This window comes from Centroberyx gerrardi, chromosome 15 (assembly GCF_048128805.1).
Source record: "Centroberyx gerrardi isolate f3 chromosome 15, fCenGer3.hap1.cur.20231027, whole genome shotgun sequence".
Lineage (NCBI taxonomy): Eukaryota > Metazoa > Chordata > Actinopteri > Beryciformes > Berycidae > Centroberyx > Centroberyx gerrardi.
Genome location: NC_136011.1, coordinates 24,967,751 through 24,987,846, shown reverse-complemented (window position 1 = coordinate 24,987,846; position 20,096 = coordinate 24,967,751). Strand labels below are relative to the sequence as shown.

The window sequence follows — 20,096 nt, the reverse complement described above, 5'->3', positions numbered from 1 at the left end:
CTCTATAGTTAAAAAAAGCCACAATACCGATAAAAGACGCCAAAAGTGCAATAAAACAGATATAAAATGAAGCATAGATTAATTACTCATGACAAATAATCAAGATCACATCTCACAAAATAATTGTCGGATTATCACTTTATACAACTGTGAAAGCAGTTTGCACTCTTCACATAGTCCTGAGGGGGAATGCTATAGGTACGTTGGTTGCGAAGGTAGCCTAATTGTAGGGAAATTAGAGCAACCCACACACTGATATAAAACAGTAAGGAGTGTGTCCAAAACTGAAGCTTACCAATGTAGAAAAACACTTATTTACACTTTGTAAATAAGTAAATTAAGTAAATTATGTGCTCAAGTGACAAAAAGTGCAAAACATTTTTGGGTGAGGTCATTTGGGGGATCATTTTAGCCACAATCATGCAGCCTAAATACAGCTCTCCACTCATTACCTCCCCCACAGCTGCTGCTATACTGACTAAATGCTGCTTAAATGCACAGATACATGTAGTGCGATATGTATAGACGACTGTGAATCATGTCTTCCACTGTCCCTTTGCACTGTACGGGAGATTCTGCTGTCCCTGTACCATGTGATCGCAATATCATGCAGAATTACTGCCAAAAATGTGCAACCCTACTGGTTTGTATTAGGAAGATAATACAATATTAAATGCATACTTCCTCACCCAGAAAGTATGCCTTTAATATTGTATTTTCCCCAGGTTTTCTTCAAAACTTCTTCAAATCTCATCTTGACAAATTCATTTTCTATTTCCATGATTTTTTGTGGCGCACTTTAGAATGTACTGCAAAGAGCCACTTAGGAAAGAGCAGCCATCAGAAAAAGGGTGAAAAGGGAGGTGGTGCTAGTAATAGAGAGGGCGTGCATGTGTGTGTGTGTGTGTGTGTGTGTATCCATTATCGCAAACAGACATAGCGGATTTAGCCTCAACTCCTCAATAAAGATGTGGTCTTTTCCTGTCTGCTCAGCAGCTCAAAGCAGTGCCAGTGAAAAGGTCAGAAAGTCAGAAACACGGCAGCGCTGGCTTTGGCGGCAAATGCAAGATTTAGAGACTTATACTGTATATTTCAGTCTTCAGCTATTACAGCCCAGTTGAAGACCGCACTGTGTGAGATCTCAACAATCACCGCTCTGGAGAGGGAGAGGGATTGAGTTTTGGGGCAGGCAGGAAATGCAAGGGTAAACAAGACAAGATTCACTCCATATCTTAGTGCGCTGACGCAGGGGCTTTTCAAAGAGTTTGGATCAAAAAATTTTCCCCTTTTCAAATCAGACTCATGCAGATGCCTCAAACAAAGTCAAACATACTACAACAACGCAATGCACAGTAATTAGCTACAATGCAGGAGCATAGTGCATCAAAATTGTTTGAGGGCGCACCAATTCACACAATATGTCCACAGATGTTAACACAGTTATCGCCAGCTTGGTGATGCATGCATTTTCATATTGGCTACATCTCTCTCTGGTGGAAGACCGATTTAAAAACATGAGGAAGGGCAAGGGAGGTGGATAGCTGAGGTATGATCTATTACTGAATCACCATGGTCACATACCACAAATGAAAAGCGACAGAAATGATCAGAGATGTTAATGAAATATCATGAACAGGCCTTGCGCTAGTGCTACAATACTGTGCTCCATTTCAGTGGCAAACACAGACACTGAGCTCATCAAGTTTTAATGGTGAGTCTGATTTGACTCTGAAAGGGGTGTGAGTGGAATGCTAACTCTCCCTCCACTCCTCAGAGGAGCCGACCACAGGAACTGGGCCACAGATATAGGCCAAAAGTTAATTTACAAACATAAAATATGTGGAGAAACACCCCCGACCCTAGGCTCTGTCTTTGTCACTACATTCCTACTGTCTCAATAAAGAATAAAGATAATAAAGCTGAGTGGACTGCCCACTCTCCTTAAAAAAAAAAGAAACAAAACACGGGTTGTCCTGGTGGTACAGCGGGCCAAAGCACATTGCATGTACTCACATCATCATAGATTTGACTCATGCGCTTTGTCACGTCACCTTCCCCCCTCTCTCACTCTCCCATCTTTGCTGTCTCTCACCACTGTAGACCATCTAATAATACAGAAATGCCCTAAAGTCTGGAATTAAAAGCTCGTCATAAGTTTCCTTTTCTGACCACTAGCATGCCACTAATTGAAGCATGATGCCCTTATGATCCTTTAGTTGAGGTTGGTGAGTCAGGGGTCAAGTCAGGGTTAATGGGTGTGTTTCAGATTTCAGAGCCTTGCCACTCATAGTGCATCTTGGTGGCCTGCTGGGTAAAGGGAGTGTCCAGTAACTGCATGGTCACAGGTTCAAACCCTCAACACTTTTTTCCATTCCTGTCAAAATATCCTTGAACAAAATAGGGCTGGGTGATAACGACTAAATCAAATATCACAATATTTTTGACCCGATACCTCGATACCATCAATAATGTGAGGATATTTTGGCCATGACTATTGGTGCTTTCAGAAGATATTTAAACGAGAAAATTAGTAGTCTAGTGTGGATATGATGGCGAAGCGGGTAGAGGCATTCATTGTTCATTTCACTCGCTCAGCTATATCGCTCAGCTCGAGAACAAAATACTGAACCCCATCTGCTCCACGGGTGACGCACCCAGAAGCCCCTGCACTCTGACTCCTCTAGTGAAATGGTACATGTATGTTCTGCAGGATCTTCAGCAGAATGTGCAAAGAAAGAAATCCCTAATTATGTTTTCTGCTTAATCTGGCAAATTGTAAGGATCGTTCTGTTCCATATTGGAGTCTCATCTTAAGTAAAATGTAAAAAATGTAATTAAAAAGGGCCCCATCTGGAGTGAGGTTCCCTCCAGAGAGAGAGAGGCCAAGACGTTACCTGAGACCATCACAGAAGCTTTGAGCATGTAAAGGTTTAGTCTGGCTGGCTGGATAAAACTGCTCACGCAAGCTCACACCACAACCGCATGATTAGAGGAGTTAAGCTACTGATCACACCTCAGGCATGGGAATCACATGTGAATAACCACACACACTCAGAAATGACCTGGTTGTTTGTAATGTCAGCGATCTAGGAATTTAAGCTTATTCTACTGATATGCTCATTGTAAGTCCCTCTGCGTGAGACTGTCAGCTAAATGTGTAAAATGTGAATGTGAAATGTACATTTAAAAGCATCCACACCTGTACGTACGTGCTCAAATACAGCCTACGCAAGAACACAAATTGTAAGCCTTTTTTCTGATAAAAGCAATAAAAGGGCTGCAGGTTTTCAAAACTCACTCCTGAAGATTTCAGGATTTGAGATCCATTTGAGCTCTGGAGACTGTTTCCACTCAGCGTAGATGGAAAGTTTCCACTGCAACAATAACATACCGTACTGATGAAGTCCAAGGAAGGCAGAAACCCTGCGCCAGTGCTCTCTCACACACTCCGAGCCATGCGTGTACACACACTCGCACTCACTCCAAGGCAGGCGGAGACCCTGCGCCAAACACTCTCTCAACCAAATATTGCATATCCACACGCACACACACACACACACACACACACAATTCTCAGGTCAGAAGCTCTCTAAACACTCTATTAACAGGTTCATTGCATCCTATTTTCTGAATGTACAGTAAAGCTGCCATTTATGCTGCGCTATACCATCACACAATGACTAGTGGCTCACTACTGCTAGCATGAAATGGGCATGATCCAACCTTCATATAATGACGGACATCTTTAAACTAGTCTGTATCGCATAAATATTTGAATAAACTCCAACTGAGTAATGAAGTAAGTAGCAACCGATCTATATATCAAATTCTTCCATTGAAATACATATAAGATCCCCGCTCAGATTGCAAAACAAGGCGTACTACTGACTAAGCTCTGAGCCCACCCACCACCCTTTGCTCTGGGAAGAGACGTACATTTTTCTCATTCCATTCTCCAACACGTTAACATCTGTCCCAGGTCGAAGCTCTGTGGGTCTGTGTTAGTCACGCCTAAGGCAAGCCGCTTGAGAATACATGTCTCCAGGCGACATCCTCACTCCCCAACCCCCTGCTTTTCACTCATTACTCACTACGGGACACATACCTGCTGGCTAAAGCGCAGTGTGTGCAACTATCTCCCCTCTTTATCTTCACTACTGAAAACATACCTACCTGAGAGCTCCCCATTCCCCTTTTATTGAATAGCATTCATTCATTCTTCGTTACAGACATATGTTTGGGTCGTAATTTTATACCTACAAGCTGAAGCAGCGGGAAAGGTCGTTCAATTGAGACATAAAAACTATTAAAAACACATACACTTTCATTACAACTAATGTTAGTGAGTGCTCAATTCTTGCGGTCATAGGGTCAAATGCCGCGTTCAAGTCATTTCAGAAGAAGTGGAATAATGGGATGACGTCTGGTTGCTACAACTTTCAGTGTTCAGCATTCACGTTTATCTTATTAAACCGCCCACATCCAAAATCATTTTTATTTATCAATATAAAAATCAACCCATATACGACCTGCAGCAGATATTGCTCACCTTTTTCTAAGTCAAGTTCATTGTATTGGTGTGAATATAACTGACAACTTGAATTTGTATTATCTTGTAGTGGCATCAGCGTAATCGCTGCCAAGTTTGCCGCCTGTGTTGACACATTTGCACAATTTATGACGCCAAGTGGGAGACATCGGAGCCTACAAAAAATTCCCACATATCCTACTTGTAGTTGCCATCAGGAGGCTGATGTGAATGGCTCTTCCCAGTTGGCAGTTACGGTAAATCCGATATGCCTTGAACGCAGCATAAGCCCCTGCAATGTAATTCCTTTCTACACACTTGACTATTGGCACACTCGAGTAGAATCGTATTTAATAATACTGTGATACTTTATTGACACCGTAAGGAAATTCTCTTTTGGCTTGCCCCCCTTCAGGCAGGTGAGAGGATCAACTACTCAACAGCAGCCCCGGAGCCAGTAGGGATTCAGTGTCTTGCTCAAGGACACTTCGGCAGGGTGGATGCTTGAACCCAGGCCCTCCAGAGGAAGAATGATCTCTCTAAACCACTGGTGCACCCTGCCGCCCGATTTATTCATACGCCAACACGCAAACCAGACAAATTCAGCATTGGGGCACAAAAAAACTAACATAGCAATTTCACAAGGCACCCGGGCCCCTCCCAACATGCAGACATGCCCGCACACCAAGGAGACTGTGTGTGAATTATGGCCACCAGGAACCAGCTCAGCATTCCAACACAGACAGAGACACATAGTTTTCATGGGGCTTAAATGACAGCACTGTGGTTGCCTGTATCCCAACTCACCATTTCTTAGTGCACTCCACCATCAGCTCCTGATATGAAGCCACGAACTGGAATTTGGATGCATGCTTCCCCACACGTTGCAATCTTTTCCAAACCGAGGCCATGTTTCTTTAGGAACGGATAGTTTTTGTGTACCTGTCCCGTCCTAGGCTTCCCTCCTTGGGCTTCCTTTACACGAATTCACACTCGGGGCTGAATGTTTATATGTATCCGAAACAATTCAACCCGCGTAGACTCATAGTTAATGTTTCACCGGGAGCACATTAAAAAAAGAAGATAAACTGCGCATCCAATCCGAGCTGCTGGTCTTCACAAACTGCCTGATAAATCCAAGTAGACACGGAATCTCTGCAGCAGTGGTCGAGGTCTGATTTGACGGCGCGCATGGTGTTAGCAGGAAAATCACTCCATAATTTCATAGGACAAGATGTGCAATCCTCTGAGTGTATAATATTCCTTTCTGCTGAGCACCCTGAAAAGAGAAAGACACAGTCAGTAGAGCAACAGCCAGGCTGTAAAGTCCTGGCATTCCGGAGTATCCTCCCTGATCTAGACGCCAACTTACTCCACTGCCCGTCCCGATAGAGAGATGCATTGTCCGTGTAGCAACTTTTCCGTTGCCACCGGTAATAGCATCGCCGATGCCAACACGGCGTGCCGGGAGCTATTTACTGGAGTGGCAAGTCTGTGCTAGCTAACTTAGTATGTTTGATAATAAATTATGGATTCGTTTTCTGTAATGGTGACAGAGAGGTAATAACAACGCACGGAACAAGTTATGTTATCCATACAATTTAGGCAAACTTCATTCAGAAATACCACCTGAGACTGAGACCCAGATAGATATTTTGTAAACATGGAATATTCCGTCGAATGTCTCTGTTCCAGGGAATAGTCTGAGCCGTTGTGCTCCGCTAACCGGAATGATTCAGCTGCTAGGCTAGTGTGTTAACATGTGAAACTAAATTAAGTTTGACACTTACCTTGTTATAATATCAAACGCATCATCCGCTAAGTAGCCTTATCAGCTGTGTTAAGAGAAGGCGAACTGTCCGACTGCCTGTAACAAACTAGCAGGCGAGCAAGCGTAGCCCGCTTGCTAGCTAATTATCACCTTCTTTGCAACGGTACCAGCAGCCATACAGTTAGCTAGCTTGCTAGCGATGGCTAGCTATCATAACATGGCAAGAGCGGAAACAGTTGCTCGCCAGCAGACTCATTTGCTCCCTGGGTAAGCGCAAACTCGAAGACTCAGAGCTGAATCTGAGACATTTATTTGAGCTTGTCCAAAAAGTAAACAAAAAAGTATTCCGACCCCAGGCGTAAATTCCGACAGCCGACTAGTCCGATGCATACACACACACACACACACACCGCTCTGCTCCTTTCACAGTGTCAAGCTAGACACAATTAAAAGCTGCGCCCGGTCGTAGATTTTCAAAATAAAACCCTCATAGACGATAATACAGTATGTTGCAATGTGTTTTGAATAACACCAAGTAACAAATCGAGGACAACGTATATATGTAAGGAGGAATATGTATCAACTTTAATAACAATTGTTTCTACCCCCAAAATGACCTTTTCATACAGCATTTTATGTGCACTCCAATTTTAAATTATTCTTTTTAGAAGTGACAAAATGTACGCTTTTATTTTGAAGACAAAATCAATTTACGTTTGGTTATGTTCTTGCTTTCTCTGGCTAGCTTGACGCAGCTTCGCCTCTCCATCATTTCCCTGCCGCCTGGATGACTGGTGTACTGACGGCAAAGAAACGCCCCCGGGAATCTCCCATTGGTGCGACGCATGTGCCATTTACGGATTGTTTACTGATTCATGAGGTATTTCGAGATTGTTGTTATCACATTGGCCAAATCCAACATCCATCAAAGACATTTAATCCTTCACCATGCCTTTAGATAAAACGCTTTCTGGCTCTGGTTTTGCCTGAGAATGTTTGTTTTGTCAATCAAAGCGTGTTTGCTGTTGCCTTAATAGGCTCCAGAACAGCAGTCTTATTATGCAGTATTGCTATTACAGTACTCTACTAAACTATATATATCATAATAAAAGAAAACAGTGTTTAGCCTACTCCTAGCCTTTGAAATAGCCATTTACTAACACACATAATCTGTCGATTCAAGTAGCTCTTCTGTTGTAGTTAAAAGTCCCCAGAACAAATTGAAAAGTTCTATTCCAAGCTATAAATTAATTTAAAAAAATCATTAGCTGAAGTTTATCATTCAATATCTTTAAAATTTTGATAACCCAGTCTGTAAAAGTGTTATCATTTGGTCAACCGTTGGTTACCTACAATACTTAATCATTATTGATTTTTTCTCATATAGTTTTTTGCTGTCAATCATTTGGCTGAAAGTGTTGGTTTTTCAAATGGTGGATATCTCATTTTGAAATCACACCCTTAATTTAAGAGAAAAGAAAACATCTATCCTGCCTTTTGAATGCAGAGGCGACTGCATGTTTATTTTATTCTGAATCTCTTGTGCAACACTAGGAAAGCAATGTGACAGAATTCCATAAATAATACAGCAGGCCTAAGTGGCAGACTGATTTCAAAGCCTGTGGATGAAAACAGACACTTAGCTCATCTCTTGCCCCTATAGCCTCATCGCTCACCGCCTCAGGTCTGGGCTAATGAGGACCACTTCCACTTCCTGTTTCTGTCACATAAATTACAGTGTTAACCTTGTGATGCTGCACACCGGGGGGGAGAGGGGGTCTTCTTCACATGTTGAGAGGACGTAAAACACCCCCTGCTCATCAGAAATCAATGACCAACCCCCCCGTCCCCTTTCACGCCCCTGGGCTATAACCACAGGCTCGGCTTGTAATGAGCTTGTAAATGCAGAGAGAGAGGCCAAGCAGGAGGAAGGAGGAGCGCTGCCGGGGGAAAGACAATATGAGGCAGATTAGTTTTCGTCTGAAATAAAGATATGGACATAACCCACAGGAAATTGATATCTCGTTTCTTTTTATATGTTGCGCAGGGTTGTAAAGCTACAAGCGAGATGGGGGATTTTATTTTTTGGAAGGGGTTGGAATCTAGAAGTCAGACGGAGGACACCAACAACACGGACAAATATGATAGATATGACAAAAAACAAATCACAGCAAAATCATCACTGTTGATTTAGGGCGGTCTCTCCAACCGCCAGGCCACACCGCACTCCTGCAACTGACAACAAGATGAAGTGTCCAATTTGATTTCTGTTCAGCCTCTTTCTGATCTCTGTCTGCAGCTTTCTGTCCCATATATGTATTTGTCAATTGAGAGCAACGTGGGGTTTAGGTTCAGAGCCGATTTGACAGCGGGGGGGCTGCTGATCCTGCTGCTCCATGTCGCCTGTTTACGTATTAGTCAGACAGATCACAGGGAGAAGCACCCCCCCCCCCCCCCCCCACACACACACACACACACACACACACACACACAACCCTGCCCCCCTCCTCCATGCGTCAAGGAATGCTTTGATGTGACAAACGATCTGGCGCTAAATGCCGCTTTGTGTCTCTACCCACATGTCTGCGAAGGCCTCATTTCATACATAACACAGGAGGAGGATGGGCAAGGGAGGGTCAGGTGGTGTGTGTGTGTGTGTGTGTGTGTGTGAAAGAGAGAGAGAGAGAGAGAGAGAGAGTGTGTTTTAGGAAGACAGTGAGAGAGAGTGGCGGGGTCAAGTGGAGTCCTCCTGTCTGTATCCTCTCCTGTGACCCCCCCCCCTCCTCCCCCCCATCGACCCCTGACCCCCACCCCATCTCAACATTCTTCATAGCTGTGGTCCTCAATTTTTTCAGCTCATCCTAACCCTCAAAAACAAAGCAACACCCACTCGCATCTCCCTGTTGCAGACATTACTGTGCAGAATTCTGAACTTTGGCACCAAATGATGATTTTTATTTTCCCTTTTCAGACTGCTTTAATTAGTAAGTAAGTAAGTAAAGTTTATTTCTAGAGCACATTTAAACACAGCTTGAGCTGACCAAAGTGCTGTGCAAAGAACATTAAAATACAAAAAAAAAAAAAAATTGCTTTATTATTGGAAGAAACCTTGAAGCGGCAAACATTCATGATTTCACAGCGAAAAGGCATTCATCTCATGCTTATTATCACAACTTTATGACTTTAACATTAAAATACACCCATTTTCTCAGCCTAAACCACAAAGTGGTCGATTGAGACGCCGTAGATTCGCCCTATTTGCACAAATGTGACGGATCAAACCCCAAGAGCAACATTGATGACATGATTTCTGGGTATTGAAGCCACATGCAAAGTTGCCTAGTACAGCTTTAAAAACACGACACTTCATTTGTGTATTGGAGATATACTGTATTCTGTCATGCTCAATAATTCATCTCATGACTTCCTGGAGGGTCCCGATCCCCAGGATGAGAACCACTGCTGCAGTTTTCAGTGAATGTACTTTTTATTTCCCAAAAACTGTGAAGCACTTGGCAACTTTGCCTTTGTTCTAGACGCATAGAATTAGTAGTAGTAGTAGGAGTAATACTAGTACTTATTATGGGTTTTAAATTAATCGTGCTAGTAGAAGTAGTATTGCCTCCAACTAAGTGTGAAGCGAGAGTGGCAGTTTTACACCCTAACTCCTAACTCACCTCTCTCTCCCTCTGTCTCTCTCTTTCTCACACACCCACCCATCCACACACACACACACACACACACACTTCCATTCGCTCTCCAGAGAGCCAACAAAAACAAGTCCAAGATCTAAGCCAGCTCTTGAAGCAGTCAGACTCTGGCGCTTGGTGTTAGACCACTTGAAAAGACTTGTTAACAAAGCAGAGTCCTTTAGATAGAAGCCAAGTGAGTTTGAACCACTTCAATGGAGAGCAGATAGCCAAAACTATTACCGCTGAAAACGTTATGTGACCAGTGGAAAGAAAAGAGATGGATCCTTTCGCTTTCAATAACCGGGAATGTGTTGTGATCGATGCACGCTTAAAAAGGACCTTTCAGGTGTGCTTCACTGTGCTGTAGGCTTAAATGCAACACTGTTCTCAAGATTAAAGAAATACACCAACCTTTTGGTAAATGTGCTCTTTGAACAGCTTACCATTGTGCACCAAAAGTGTTAGCAGTTTCACCTTTGTATATCCAATATTTAGTATGTTATGCTGTTTAGGAGATAATGCAAAGCTAGCTTGTGCCGTCCACTAAACACACAGCAAACCAGATAAACGCTGGATGCAGAGAGGTGAAACTAATCTTATCATTGATTGATGGTAAGTTGTTTCTTCTTTAACACATATCGTCACAAGGACTGACAGTACCTGATAACTGAGGTTGACGTGCATTAAGAATTCTTCAAGAATTTTCCAAAAAGCTCCTTTCCCATCTACAAGTCAAACTCCAAAACAAACATGAATATACCCGATTGTATCTTTAACGCCAGCCAGGCGGCTCGGGACGATCGCTATCATGTTTTCCTCCCTTCCACCGATTCCTTTCCTGTTTGTCTCCCTGTGGAAATGTGAGTGCCATGCTTGCCCTGTCAGATAAGCATCTTTTACTGTAAGCCGTAACCATCCTGACTCATGGCAGAGTGACAGCGGAGCCGGCTGTACGGTGGGCCGGGGTGATGGACAGCTTCCGATTGGTATCTCTCGCTCGCTACTCAGTTACAGGAAGCCTCAGTGTTCCAGGATGGATGACTGGATGTATGGATGGATGGATGAAGGGTGTGGTGATTTCCCCTTGAGTCCCTGCCAAACACTATCACAGCTGGGTTAAATGCGTGTTTGATTTCTGTGATTAGGTTCCAGGTTGGACCAGGCAAATTTAATTGCAACAGCTGTATCCCCTCTGCCCCGACCTGTACGCCAGGTTGGCCATTTCTGAGCTCCAGTTTGTGGTTTGGTGGTGTATTTTTCTTATTCCTGTGGATGCGTGGCTAAACATAGACGACATGAAGTCACATCAAGGTATTTCCAGTGCAGCTACAATGGAGTTTGATATTATCAGAAAATGTTTCAGCGATCTAAAACATCAACGGTAAACATCAGATTTTGGTGTCAGTCCCTCAGAATCAAAGAGCGAGGGCTTCTTTCTAGTGCCGCCATTTTGCACCAAGAGACGTTCAACAATCATACAGAGGAGAAATCCATCGTGGAAGAGGCAGTGAGACCAATTTCTCCACTGACCTCAATAGACCAGAATGCAAAGCAGCCATAACACATGTTGTGTTTTCAGTATGAGGTGTGGCAGGTATCACAGACGCACCCCAATGTTAAAAGAAACTAGTTGGGTATCTAGCTATATTTATATTCCCATACGCCCCCTCTTCGATTGAGAGCAACAAGTTCACGCCTGCTCTCTGGGGGTTGTCAAAAGGCATTCTGGGAAACATAGGAAATCACTAGAAGTAGATGAGGCAGGTTGAGAGAAAGTGGGTACAGCAAAATGTAAATTACAACACTTAAAATAACTCCTGGAATGCACTTAACATCACAAATTCATGATATCTGACAGCGCAAGAGTATGCAAGGTTGGATTTTTTCTTTAAAGGCATATGCTATTCATATATGTAATGTCTACTTAGAGGGGGTATGATGCATCTATTACAATTTACAGACCCATTATACTTGATGGTTCACAAGTGCCTTTGCTGCAATGTCCCACCGCTGAGTTCTGCTACTTAAAATGAGCACCTTGCTCCGACACAACACTCTCAAATCTGAATTAAATTAATCTGTTTTGCCTCTGCTGGGGAATGGGTTTTCAGGGAAAGCAAATTACCCGTTTACACTCATCTGGGTGCATATCAGATCCTTGTCTGTGTGAAATTAAACCCACAATCAACCAGGGAGAGCCCGGTTGACGCCTGTGCACAGAATGTAATGATTCCTATTTGAGGAATCACTTTCCTCTGGAGAAGCATGTTGCTGATTACACATCGCCTGCTCCCTGCTGATAATGATAGCCTATGCAAATGCGCCACATTCCCGTTTTATGCTGACTATGAGAGCAGAAGAGAGCACAGCAATACATAGGCTATGCGATAGACAGTATTGCTTCACAATGGTTACAAAATAAACGCTTACTCAAGCTGTCATGGTTGGAAATCCCATCATCTGCTGAGTGCAGAGGATCTGAATTATTTGAATGACTGGCAGTGAGGAGTCTCATGTGCTCATGGCTCATTTAAAATTAGATCAGCCGAAAATCTATTAACTACCAACAAGTCAGTGTTATCCCCCTCATTTTAGTCAATGGATTTTACACAAAAATGTTAACAATATGACAGTAATGTGTTTATTTCAGCAGGGCAGGTCATCTATAAACATTACATTGTGTCATAGAAAGTCTAGTTTTAATGTCCTGGAATTCCCCATAAATATTACTTTTATCTATATGATTAAAGAATACATTTGTTTGCATGATAACTATAAGTTAAATATAAGCATTAAGTAATCTATGACTTCTATCGAGCTGTATCAGCAAACCATAGGAATCACTCAATGGCTCAGCCTGCACCCCGCTGTCCCCTTGAGTTATGGTGGCCTGTAATTGACATAAACAATAAAGTCACATTTTCACAACAGAGACGAGTAAGCTAGCTAATTAGAGCAGCGATCCAACAGAAATATCTAGTGAAGAGGTGATATATCACTATTTAAAATGCTGAGTTTTGAAAGCCAGAAATCTCAGCACCTGGTGAGGTAATCGTTGAGTCATCGGTCAGCAAACCCCCACAGATATATTACGATCATTTCACCAGCAGCAGTATAAACCTTACTTATTTCCCCATTAAGGTAAAAGAAAATAAAGCACAGTTAAAAGATGTATAATATTGATCTATATTTTTGAGGCACATTTGAACACATAAAGAAATCGTAACTCTTGGCTGAAATAGCTATAAATGCTTATATTTTTTAATTTGATGAATAACACCACCATTTTAAAAATAAAGATACTTACATTTTAGCAGTCATACAATTTTAAAAACCACCCATTGGCGTTTCTGACATTAATAGATCAGTAGGTCACCGACCCTTTCCTCTGGTAATCTTGGAATTGAAGTTTATTCTACTGTTGTTCTCACTGTAAGCTGTTCTGGATAGGAAGGGCTGTGAACTGCCTAAAGTGTAAATATAAATATTAGGGATGGGACAATATGCTAATCTCACGATACGATTTGATATGCGATATTGGGTTCGCGATTAGATACAACCACGACACGATGTAAGTTCTATAAAGTTCAAACAAAGTTCAAACAAAGTTCAATATCAAGAACTGTGTAGAATTATGTTTATTTCTGAGCCACAAATCTTTCTAGCAATGGCTTTGGCTTGCTAGAATGTAAACAACAATTTAAACATGTCATTGCAAAGTGCAAGTACTATAATTTGGATGGAGAGCTTGTGAAATTGTGATGAGCAAGCCGTCTCATTTGTGATTACTACAGCAGAATAAAACGTAGCTAATATTGCAATTTATTCTTCTACCCTATGATATGTATTGCCACATTTTTGTACTCCAATATATAGAATTTTGATAAATCGTCCCATCCCTAATGTAAATGTGAAGCAGGATGGTGGTGAAAAAAGAGCATGCATGTTCAGTCAACCTCCCCTGTTTGAATAAAGGTTAAAATAGAGAGAAATAGAGAGAAATAGAGAGAGAGGCGATAACTTTGAGAGTAGCCACTAGATCAGCACACTGTGGTGAGATCATTAGCGAACAAGAGTCAGCCAGTATCAGCCCAGTGAAATGAATAGTGACAGTCCAGCGGCCAGTTACTCTCGCCCGTCTCCCGAGAGAGAGAGAGAGAGAGAGAGAGAGAGAGAGAGCCCTCCACTTCCATTCACACAACCTGAACAAAGGCTAAATTAGTCCCTGGCTGGCTGTCTTGAGGCTTTTCGGGAACCCACTGAAGCGGGTTGAGAGGAGAGAGAGAGAGAGAGAGAGAGAGAAAGAGAGAGAGAGAGAGAAAGAGAGAGAGAGAGAGAGAGAGAGGCTTCTCTGTGAGCTCTAGCTCTACCAGCCGAGGTTAGACACTTCTGTCTGCCTTTTTAAATAGCTTGTTAATTAGCAGCAGGATGGCTGGATGAAGTCATTAAAGGGTTCAGTGCCGGAAGTAATTAATCAACAAGCGGGTCTCGCTTAATACAGGAGCTGTGGTGAAATCAATATAGCCTTTGCTTCTCTTTGGTGGTCCTCAGATAGTATTCGTTTTTCCTTTCTTTTAGAAAGTACAGGAGCTGATTCTCTACAGCTTTTTGAGACACAGTTTCAGGACTGTTGCTGTGCTGTTTGAAACATAGAAACAAAACACAGATCTTGCAGATTACCACTTGAATTCAGACAAAGGAATTTTAAAAATGGATGTCGTGGTCATGTAGAGTTTATGTGCCTTTATATAGAAAGTGTGCAAAGGCAAGCTTGACACCCTGATGGAGGCCTGCGTGGGCTGCAATGCGAGGTCATTTGCCACAAAGAATGGGAGTTTTATGTGCAAGTCGAGGTGCCTTGGTATCCCTCTTTTGAAATTCAGTTCTAACCCTGATATCCAGAGAGTATTGATTTAGCACAATACCCAGAGAAGGGCTGCTTGAGCATTTATTTATGTCAGGAATTTAAAAAGTTGTCTGAACTGACAAACGCATAATATTCAGGAATAGTAGTGCGCCCATGCAGCCTGTTTCAGGAAAGGTGCTGGATTAGAGATTTGATGCAAAAACAAGACAATATATTTGCACAGCTGTTAGTTATCAAGGTGTTTGTCAATTGCCTGGTAAAGACTTAGTTGGATGAAATGTTGAAAACGAATCCAAAATCACAAAACATTCACAAAAGCACAACATTCTTCACTCTAATATGAGCTTTTGCTGCAATCCACAACAGAATGTGACTTTGGATGGGAGTCCCATCTGTGTGAGTGTGTCTGTGTCTCTGTGTTGTCTTTTATTTATTCATCGCACTTCCTCAATCAAAGTCATGTTTCTGCAGCAAGGATGGTTTGTTTATACTGCTCTTCCATCTAAATGAGCCTGTTTTTGTCTGGCGGGTCGGGTCATCAGTTTGAGTCGTGAAAAGAAATTGTGTTGCAGCGGGAAAACTTTGACACTTTGACAAATATCTCGCATTAACGTCAGCTATTAGGGGCTAATCTGAAAACGCATCCAGATGTGAAGACGGAGGTTGACACTGCAAGCCTTTCACTGCTTGTAAACTGTTATTTTAATTATTTTTTATCCGAGAAAGTTGACTGAGAACGCATTTTTATTTCCAGCAGCTGCCTGAAGGAGAAGTTGTAAGGAAAGGGAACTCGCTGCCTTGCTCGAGGGCCTTTTGATAGTAGCTGTTGTGTGTGGGGAGAGTGTTATTCACTTTGGCGGTAGTTTCTAAGGGAAGAGGATGTGTTACCCAGCTAATTTCCACCGTCCCCATTTCCGCAGCCAGTCTAGAGATTTGAACTGGCGACTTTCCAATCACGAGCCCATTTCTCTTGCTTTCTACCGCCACCCCATATAAACAGCTTATGAACCATGAAAGACCTAAATATTTAAATCAGCAGTAATCATGTAATTATCCTCTGGTCTCCATTTATCATTTAGCTCAAACACTTCGGGATGAGAAATTGCAGCAGCAGCAGCAGCTTGCAGAAACAGAAGCCAAGTGTTGCTAATAAGGAGGTGAAACTGTGTTTTCATGAAAAGCCCTGGGACCGATTCCTCTGGGAGTCGCTGGGGGTTCAGAGCAGCAGAGGTGCTTCAAAAAGCACAAGAATCAGATGTCGGTTTTGTTTATGTGTCACTTAGATGAGGGTGTCAAGCTGGGAACAGGTGGCTGTGAATCCTCCCCTTTCTTGTTGAGCCAAGATGAATATTAGGCTATCGTTTAATGCTTCTTCTTCTCCCCCCGGCTGGCTTGTCAGGGAAAAAAAAATATCGAAAGACAGAGAACTTCAATTTTCTCTCCCTCGTCTCCAAAGAGATAAGAGCAGCTCCTGTCTGTACAGTATCAGCTGTGAAAGCCTCCTCCACTGTTCCAGGAGACAGAAATAAGACAGTGATTTATCTGCTGCAGCAGTCACTCTGAGGGAGCGGCAAAACAAATCGTCTCTCTGCGCTGAGAAACACAGGGAGAATCAAAGCTAAAAAAGATATTAACCGACAGATCCGAGCGAATCATTTTGGAGCCCCATTCCCTCGTCCGTTTGCGTTGTGAGGAACAGTTGCTGCCGTGTCTTAAGGTCATAAGTTCATGGCGAAGAGTACGTGCTCAGAAAGTGTTCCTGACAGTTGCATTTAAAGCAGCATCATGGATATTAAACAGTGCATTTGCATGTTTCCTTATGACACCTCAAACTGAAGTAAGCATATCTAAAACTGATGATACTCAAAAAACATGTACTGGCAATGCAGAAGGGCAATATTTCTTTCAACGGGTACAAGAAGAGGCTGGAAGGGGAATGTCAGTGTTGATTACAGACTGAGCTGTAAGAAACAAAGGTATGATGAGAATATACTGTTGTACATGATTGCTATCAAGATTATCTTGGGGAAAGAAAGGCTTCGCACTCTAAAAGATGACTGAATCTCTGTTGGGATTGAAAAAAAAGGTAATTGGTCAGCATGAGTGATGATAGAGACATTTCAGCATAAAGCTTTCATGATAAGTGTATAAAACCTAAAACGTCTCTCACAACTGGCGGCCAGCTGCTGTAAATCATGCTGATCAATTACATTTTTTTCAATCGCAGTAGAGATCGTCAGTCATCTTTCAGTCTGCAAAGCCTTTCTTTTTGCAAGATTTTCACTCTAAATATGGCGGTATGCACCTAATTCAGTCTTGAGCGCAGTGTTTTTGTCTTTTTCTGACATCACCCATCTCTGTTGCCAAATGTTGCCGATGCATCACGGCCAGTAAGTTGCCAGTGATCGCTAAATCACATTTGACAGTTGTCATTTGGTTCAGTGAACTTTATACAGCGGGTAGTTTCAGACGAGTAATCTGATTGGTTGAAGGCCAACTGTGCTGATAACTCCCATATCGGTTGCTATCTTTCTTGTTTTCTCTTGTTTATTTTTCTTATGTATGTGTAAAACCTCTCAGTCAGTCAGTACATGTGTTGGTAACTGTTGTATTAAAGCCAGAATCGCCTTGAGGACGTTTCTTACTGTGGCGATGGGAACTTCAGTGCTGCCAACTGTTCTCAGGTGCATCTCATACCTATTGCATCACCATCGTACCCATAATCCCTCATCGCTGTGTTGACCGTATTCCATCCTCAACACAGATATCAGTTGATCCATCCTTTCCCTCCCTGATGAAGGATGACATCTTATTATGAAGTATACATGCAATATAAAGGTTTTTTTTTGAATGTTTCACCTCATGAGGAGCTGCCTTGGTTCTCATTTTTGTTTCTTTAGATATCAGCTGATGTTGTTTTGAGCAATCTGCACGACACTGTCTCAGTATATGATGGACTAAGAACTGGGCGAAGCTGTCCCATGGCTGCCTCACATTTCTATCACTTAAAGCGACGCTTGCAACAAACCACAACAGGTTTCCACAATCTGCAGGATCTCAAGAGTCACTGACCTTTGGCGAAAGCTTTGCTCCGTCTCTCTCACATCGAGATTAGCACAGGGAGAGGCTGTTGGAAGAGCGAGGGCATAATTGATCTGTTCTGGAGTTTATTATCAGGAGTTTTTCTCCTTGCCTGTCCAAACATATTGAAGGCAGGAGAGAGGGGCGGGAACACTTACTTGTCTTGGCAGCGTTTCCACGTTGACTATAAGCAATGGCAGCAAATGCTGGAGCGAGAAAGACAGAAGATTGGAAGAAAACAGGTGGGGGGAGAAGGGAGACAGAGCAAATAAAACAAGATGCTGCGTTTATGTATTTGAGAGAAGATTTACATAAAGGGAAATGACAAGAACAAGAATGAGAGCAGAAAAATGGAGGTGGAGGTATTGAGTATTGAGTCCCCTCTGTCAACAACTACTGTCAAACTACAACTACCGTCAAACTGCCCCTGAGCAAGGCACTCAACCCCCAGCTGGTCCTGTGGAAGTGTGAGTCTGTGAACATGAAGGAGGGCGTTGCGGAAACGGAGCATGCAGGTGCATCCAACTGTCCTTAGATAACGTTTAAAATAAAAGCATGAAAAATAAAGGAGTGGGGAGAAAAATAGCTGCATGCGAAAGGAAAAAGGAGAGGGACGAAGGGAGAGAGCGTAGCAGAGGGAAGCCTAATATTCTCCTCCGTTGAGCCCCAGTGTGCGGCGGATCTCGCTGGCCCACTCATTGCTTGCAGGTGTAATAACACGGACTGATCCAACGCAGAGGCAGGGGGTATGGCAGCTCACAGAGGGAGAGATTTCTACACCTCTCTCCTCCCTCTGTTCTCTGGAAAAGACCAACTCAGCTGCGGTCGGCTGTAAATGTGAGCCGTTCCAGGCAGCTCCGGTTGTAAAACGTCTCATATCACCGTCTCTTTATTTCACCATAAAGACACGGACATCAGTTATTAAGAGATGAACTGAGATACAGCCTCTATTCTGGTCCTGTTTCATTATTGCTTTTTCATTATTACTTTTTATGGTATTTCTTTATTAGATAGTGTTGAGTGGAGAGAGAGAGAGGGGATAATATGTGAGAAGTAGAGGTGTGACCAAGTCGACTTTGCTGGAGTCTCAAGTCAGTCTCAAGTCTTGAGGCACAAGTCTCAAGTCAAGTCTCAAGTCTAAATGTAGAACACCAAGTCAAGTCTGAACAAATCAGGAGTTCAGTATCAAGTTAATATCTTAAGGAAAACTAAATAGCTAGGACTTTTCAATGCAATATGGTTTTAATAGGATAAAAACTTGGTAAGAGCATCATGATTTTTGTTGTTTGTTTTTTGATGTTTGATTTCTATAATCAGTTTCAACTTCAATAACTCCTTCAATAACTAACTTTCAATCTAAGTCATTTACACAAACACAAGATCTTTTGTCAAGACTTTAGAAACCTTTTCAAGTCATCAAGACAAGTCCCGAGTCACCAGAACCCAAGTCAAGTCTCAAGAACTCTCTTCGTGCATCAAGCCAAGTCTCAAGCAATTAAAATCCAGACTCGAGTCCCCACCTGTGGCGACAAGAGTCATAAGTTGGAGTTGAACCTGTAACATTACATGGTATGCAGCTTGTACCGCTGATCTGGCCCATTTTTGTTTTGGAAGTGTAATTTGCTATTAGTGGAGGGGAGGTTTAAAATCCATGCACCTTATGGTTCAGGCCAGAGAAATATGGTGAATATTGATGATAATGTGATACGCCATTGATCTCTGTAGGGAAATTGTCTTGTTGCTTGACCCCTCCACAGAGAGGTCAGAGGTCGAAGCTCAGTCTCCCTGCTCACTACACCACCCTGCTGCCCATTTGTTTCATCATTCACTTATAGTATATTTGTAGAGTGATATGTTCAGATTTTTTTGTTTGATATGTTCATTTTCAGAGTAATTTGTTCAGTAATATGTATGCTGGCTATGTTTTTTTTAGAGTCTGTGTTGCATCATGGGATTATGGAGCAGAGGGTGGCGTTGACAACTTCACATGAAGAAAAGTTACACATGCCTTAAATTAAAATACACTGTGGTCAAACTTTCCCATACATGGACAAAGTGACACAATAGATAAGCAGATACGTAACTGGTGTCATACTAGTCTAAACTGAACTGAAGGTAACTTGAACCAGATGGTAGTTGACTGTGGGTCACAGTCGG

At 42.5% G+C, this 20,096-nt stretch overlaps 1 protein-coding gene across 4 annotated transcripts in view; it reads right to left on the bottom strand.

The window, feature by feature from the left end:
• The window catches only part of ehbp1 (EH domain binding protein 1), a 171,882-nt gene extending 165,221 nt beyond the window's left edge, over window positions 1–6,661 (bottom strand). For all 4 annotated transcript variants that reach the window (XR_013507199.1, XR_013507200.1, XM_071897739.2 and 1 more), the window contains exons 1-2: window positions 6,319–6,661; window positions 5,336–5,807 (exon numbers count right to left, since the gene is read on the bottom strand). Coding sequence is in view for 2 of the 4 variants with exons in the window: in XM_071897739.2 (XP_071753840.2) it covers window positions 5,336–5,439 (104 nt within the window). In the remaining 2 variants the exon portion in view is untranslated. The remainder of the gene's footprint in view (window positions 1–5,335; window positions 5,808–6,318) is intronic.
• Window positions 6,662–20,096: the final 13,435 nt, after the last annotated feature.